Source organism: Parasteatoda tepidariorum, chromosome 1, assembly GCF_982258835.1.
Source record: "Parasteatoda tepidariorum strain Cologne lab strain chromosome 1, Ptep-v5.0, whole genome shotgun sequence".
Lineage (NCBI taxonomy): Eukaryota > Metazoa > Arthropoda > Arachnida > Araneae > Theridiidae > Parasteatoda > Parasteatoda tepidariorum.
The window spans coordinates 63,742,162-63,748,364 of record NC_141755.1 but is presented as its reverse complement, the minus strand read 5'-3'; the positions used below and the strand labels follow the sequence as shown (position 1 = coordinate 63,748,364).

General features: G+C 26.5%; 1 protein-coding gene and 1 long non-coding RNA gene across 2 annotated transcripts; both read left to right on the top strand.

The window, feature by feature from the left end:
• Window positions 1–1,362: 1,362 nt before the first annotated feature.
• On the top strand, window positions 1,363–2,208 carry LOC139425435 (uncharacterized). The gene is made up of 3 exons (XR_015431212.1): window positions 1,363–1,527; window positions 1,682–1,765; window positions 2,121–2,208. It is a non-coding gene; the product is annotated as an uncharacterized LOC139425435 (long non-coding RNA).
• An 822-nt stretch (window positions 2,209–3,030) lies between these two features.
• On the top strand, window positions 3,031–5,810 carry LOC139425497 (uncharacterized). Its single transcript, XM_071180506.2, has 3 exons — window positions 3,031–3,110; window positions 4,239–4,349; window positions 5,211–5,810. Exons 1-3 carry the CDS (start codon window positions 3,034–3,036, stop codon window positions 5,368–5,370), a joined length of 348 nt encoding a protein of 115 aa, XP_071036607.1. The 5' UTR covers window positions 3,031–3,033; the 3' UTR covers window positions 5,371–5,810.
• Window positions 5,811–6,203: the final 393 nt, after the last annotated feature.

Genomic DNA, 6,203 nt, shown 5'->3' with positions numbered 1-6,203 from the left:
AATACTTAAGAGAGTTAAATAATATTTTATTCCTTTGTACATTGTTTTAATGGTTCTTCTTACACATTGTTGCCGAAAAAGACAATTGTTAATCACACCAACAATATAATAGAAAATATTAAATCCTCATTCTTATTTGAACTTTTATGAGTGAATAACGTCTTTTTTGGCGAGTGACTTATAATTTGTGAGAATGAGTGAATTATTTCGTTTTGCTGTGCTTAATTACTGGCAAAAAGAATTGCAAAGGAATCCAAGACCATTTCGTAAGCATGCAAACTATTAATTTTATAGCAATTTTCATTCAATTCAATATGACCAAATCTTGATTAGAATAAATCTAAAACTTTTTGGAACTAAGCAGGAAGTGGTGATATATAATATTAGATGTCTATGCTATTTTGTCTGAGATTATCACTAATTTCTGCAAAATATAGATTTTTTTTTAAAGTTTTAATTTAATCTTGTTTGAAAATCCTTGAAACTGAATTGAATTAAAATATGAAAATTCTTCCTCAAATTGCAAATGGAAGTATTAAAATTAAATGAAAAAATTCAAATAGAAATGGAAAAGAAAAATATGAACTAACTGCTATTATTTGTATAAATGCAAATATATTATAAACTTTCAATGTTCCATTTATTTTATAATCTGAAAAATGATATTAATATTTTGAAGCTGTGACGTATATTTCCTTCGTTAGAAATTAATTTGTTAATGCAATTTCATAAAGGTTTTAATGATTGCAACAACACGTTGCACTGCGCTGTAAATCATTCCAGATTTGTGTTTGAAAATTTAGTAACAATTATTCAGTTTCTGGTTTAATAATCATAAAACATTTTTGTTACCCAAATTTAACTTCAGTCTAAAACAAGCTTAGTTAAAATTTAATTAATAATCTATTTTTAGCTCCTGGATTTCTTGCAGAGGACACCAGCAGTAGTTCATCTGAAACAGATGGGTAAGTATTTGATTTAGATTGACAAATAATATTACTTCTTTTAGGAGAAAAATGGTAATTTTTTAATGTTTAAGACATAAATAAATAAAAAACAAATAAATAAATAATAAGAAAGAACTATGAAGAAAAAAATCCTTTAGAAGAAGTGTAAAGAAACTGTCTTGTTTAAAAAATTTTGATTAAATATAATTATATGGAAAAAAATATTACATTAGATTTTGTACTTAGAACATGTAATATAGAAAGAAAATATCAAATGTGATATGAGATGTTAATATGAGAATGAAAAATATGTTAAGAGATGCTTTTAACAAAATGTATTTCATTAATATTAACTTTACATTAAACTAGTCTTTATAATTTCTTAAATATCAGTTGAGCAGGAAACTGATGACAGATGACCATCTTGAGATAATTAAATATTCTGTCTATAAATATATAATCTATAAATATATTATTTTCTTTCTTTTTTCAGCTACGAAATGCTGGAGATTGAGGGTGAGTTAGTGAGTGAGGGGTCAAATTTGACTTCTGATGAGGAGGAGGAGGAAGCTAATGATAGGTACGATATAGATTATTATCTTTAAGAGATCATATTATTTGAATTTTAAACTACATTAAATATTCAACATTTTTACGAATAAATGTATTAAGCGAAATCATGTCTTAAAATTGAAGCAGCAATATAATGTGGTAATTTCATTTTTTACCTTTAGCGATGATATGGAAGAGCTGAGTGCTGAAATAGAGCACTCTGAGTCATCTGAAACTGATGATGAAGAGGTTGAAATTTTGGATAGGTAATCTATTTAGCTTTTATTTCATTATTATTGTATTAATTGTCTTTAGTGAGATTTTAAATATTTAGCAATTTTCTACATCATATATTGAATAGTATTCATGTTGTTACTTTTGCATTCTGATTTTCATCGTGGAAACTTTAGAAAATAATTGTGTTAAATTCCTTTTAAGAAATGCATATTGAAATGATTTATAATAATCAGACTTTAATGGTTTCAAATAAATTAAACAAAATTCATAAAATATGATTTGACTCTTATTAATAAGAGACATGCTATTATGCTACATGTTAAGCATATGTTAAGCTTGACGTGTTATCTATATAATGCTGTCATTTTATTTTTTTATCTTTAGAGATGACTTGGTAGAGGTGAGGGCTGAAACAGAGCCAAAAGAGTCATCTTCATCTGATGATGAAGATTATGCTATAGTGAATAGGTAATTTAAACAGTTTCGATATTTTTGAGATTAAGTATTTTAAACAAAAATTTACACCCTTTGTAATTTTTAAAAGCACGCGCTACTTTTTTGCACGTAAACTTTCGTAGTGGAAAGAATAGGAAATATATATTTAGAATTTATTTAAAAAGTTCAAATAAATGAATTTCTTCTGATCAGACCTAGATGAATAACAAAAAATTAATGTGAAGCATAAACGTAGAAGGCACGAAATGGTTTTTTAAAAAAAAACAATAATTTAAGTGATACGTAAATATTTCAAGCAAATACTGTTTAAAAAAATTATTCCTCAAAATTACTCTTAAATAAATATGATCGAATTGCAAAACTCAAGCATTCAAAATATTGGGTATAATGGCATGCTCAACGTGTATATTAATTCTGGTGCATCGTGACAAAATGAAAAATCATCATCAAATGTGACAAAATTTAAACTTTATTAGTTTATAACGATTAAATAATCCCAGAAAGCATCTGGTTAAATAATAGTTTACTGCATTTACCTGGGTTCTAAAATTATTTCTCGAGTAAAAATTGTTTTTAGATCGGTAATAAACACTTTTCTACTTAACAGCCATGTTTATTTACAAATGAAGATGAGTTCTCATAGCTGTACATTTGAACATGTCACTATACGTAGAGGCTTCAATTTCAATTATATATTTTTTGGAGCTATTCTATCGCATTTTTTCACAAATTTTAGAAACTCATTTTCACAGGGAACGCATTTGCTAATCTTGAGATAATATATTCCATGCACTAATTTCTTTTTTTTTCTTTTTTTATTTCTTTTTTTTTTAGCGAAAAAATGGTGGATGTGCAGGCTGACATTGAGCCTAAAAAATCACAAATGATTCTGGATAAAGAGATCGTTACTATTGATGGGTAATGAAAATCATATTTTAATCTTACAAAAAAAAAGAGTCTTCAATTAGTTAATACACCAGATTTAAATTTTGATGGTCCGAAATTGTATTTTTATTTTATTCAAATTCCTTAAATTATTTTCTTCGAGAAACAAATGACCTACATTCGATTTTACTCATTTTCAAATAGAATGGATATTTTCCTCATCCATTTTCATGAGATTTCTGTTAAATAGAAGCAATTATCTAAATCCAAATTTCAATGCAAGTTAATCCAAATTTTTATCCAAATTTCAAAACCCAAATCCAAATTTTTATCCAATTTTGATCCAAAATTCAAAATCCGATTTTCTGCTCTTACGTAGTTTCGTGTAACTCCTTCTTACTGTCCATAAATGCTCATAGTTTTAATCTATGTATTGAATGCAATTCCGCTTAATGTAAGTATATTTTTTATTAAGAATGTTTTATCCATTTATCTACTTCATTATCCAAAATAGGGATTGTAACCACAATCTAAAAAACATGGTCTCGATAAATCAGTTTTGTTTCGATCAAAAAAAGCTTTAACACCTTCAAGTTAGTTTTACTTCTTGCATATTTTGCTTTCTCAAAGAGTTCATATTTTTAAATTTTTATTTTTTTAAGAGCTATTCAATTAATTCTTTCAATTTATGTGTTTTGTCTCCCTTTTAACATTTCTTAGATAAAATCTCATTAAAAATTTCCCTTCAAAAAAAATTCAAAAAGTTTAAACCATTTGTGTTCTTAAAAATAATAATTAATTGCAAAAAATAATATTTTGCATAAAATAAACTTTTCAATAAATTGTCTATAATTGCCCTCGTCTCTCTTATGAAAAATGGTTCCTATTAAGTCATAAGAAATGCATGTAAATAAACATTTTCATATCTGCTTTCATAATATTATAATTAATGCCTGCACAGAAATTTTAGCATATTCGAGAAAAGTCACACAGCTCTTTGCTTTCATGAAAATTCGAACTCGAAATAAAAAGTTAATGTGTCAATAAAAGTTAATAAAAGTAAATAAAAGTTAATAATGTGTTTATTTCTTCCTTTTTTAGCTAAAAGCACTTAAATTTTAATATTAAATTAATTTTATAAATTTTCTTCTTAAATTTTAGTAGTGATAGAAGTGGCCAATGGTGCTTCGAGATTGATTCTAGGGAAAAGAAAATACTATCCAAGGCTAATAAAGTAAAGGAGTCATTAGACATTGTTATTGGATTAAAGAGGTATATATTAATTGCTATCTATCTTTTAATAATTATTTTTATTAAATTTATTATTTTTTTTATTGACTAACTAAGTATTAGGTTTATTATAGACAATCGAGCATGATGTATTTATTCGGTAAACATAGAAAACAATTTATGTATGTATGTGTATATATATATATATATATAAATTTTTTTTTAGTGTTTCCGATTGAAGCAAAGGCTACTTTCTATATTTGGAGGGGTAAAAATTCAAACCTGTCCAAAAAATTTTAAGTTAATTTAGAAGCATACACTTTTCAAGACTATTTCAAATACTGTCGGTACTAATTAATTAATGTATTTAAAATAAGAAACTTCAATATATAAGGTTGTTTGATCAAGTTGTTGCGACATTTTACTTTACTCTACAAAAAATAAAACATCAAGGTACGCACCTGTTGTTCATAGATATATTTTCTTTTTTTAAAAAATTACTTTGTATTTAATTGTATAATTTATTGTGCATGTTTTTTTCAATTTGTTAGATTCTTTGATTTTGAAAAATAAAATAAAATATACTGTGATTGCAACATTGAAAAATTTTTATGATAATGATAAGATATTACTTTAATTAAGAATAAGGTCAAGATTAGATTTAAAAATTTTTGGCTTTAGTTATAATAAGAAATAATGCAACGTTCTTCCTATAAATTCCTTGTCAAGCTAATTAGTTAACGTAATTAAATATTTTTAATAAAATTCTTTTTTTAACAATATTTGCTGCAATTCTATAACTCGCATGATTAATAAACAAAATAATTAAAGCCTAATATAAATTTAAGTACATAAATAACTTTCCTGCAGATTGTTTAACAATAAAGGGATTATTTCTTACAGTTGCGGAGATGTTTCTCATTTGACAAAAATTCTGGAAGAAAAATTGACCCAAAACCCAGATTTTGCAAAGAAAAGAGAAATGGCCAGAAAGAAAGAGAGAAAGAGTTTCCGTTACTTTGTGAGGCGCCTGTTTACTGGGTGTTTCATACGGAAATATTAGAAAACTGACTGAACCCAAAACTAGACATCTCCCGACTTAGGACTACCGAATTAGACAAAATTTCTCAAATTTGTGACTCCAAAATTTCTGACTTTTCCCGACTGTGACTTTTCCCAACTGTGACAATTCCCGACCGTGACATTTCACGACTGTGATTTTTCCCGATTGTGACTTTCACCGACTGTGACAATTCCCAACAGTAACAATTTCCTGAGTGACATTTCCTAAATATTACTTGTCTCAGGACACACAAACTGGACGAAAAATTTGGAATATGTAACTACAAACGAATGCATTTAATGATTGTGAGACTTACAGGTGATAACAGTATGATAAGCGAATTGACCACCTTTGATTGCAAGTTCTTTCTTAATTTATTGTAACTTATTATATGCATGTAAAATTAACACTAAGTACAATAAATGAAACATGTTTAATGATTTGTTTGTTTCTTATTACTTTTATTATTCAGAATTATTGAAATCAATTTTTATTAAAAATGCATGTTACAATTGTGTGTCCCAAAATAATTTAATAAGTCGAACAGATTTTTTTAAACTAGGGGACTTCTTCGACTACTCGCTAACACCAGAAATTGACAAAGCAGTTCAATTAATATCACTTAACTAATTTCAGTAATGCTTTTTGCTTTACGTTTCTCCATAAACAATGAAATGTACTACAATGAATTCCATAGCTGATTTTAATTAGTTTTTACTGCATGTTTTCTTATTGCTCATCAATTCTCAGAACTGTTTGTTCAGTTCTTTCCAAATGATTTGCGCCTTTTATCTGTATTGTTCGTAACAGGACGGTGTACCAATAAATTGACA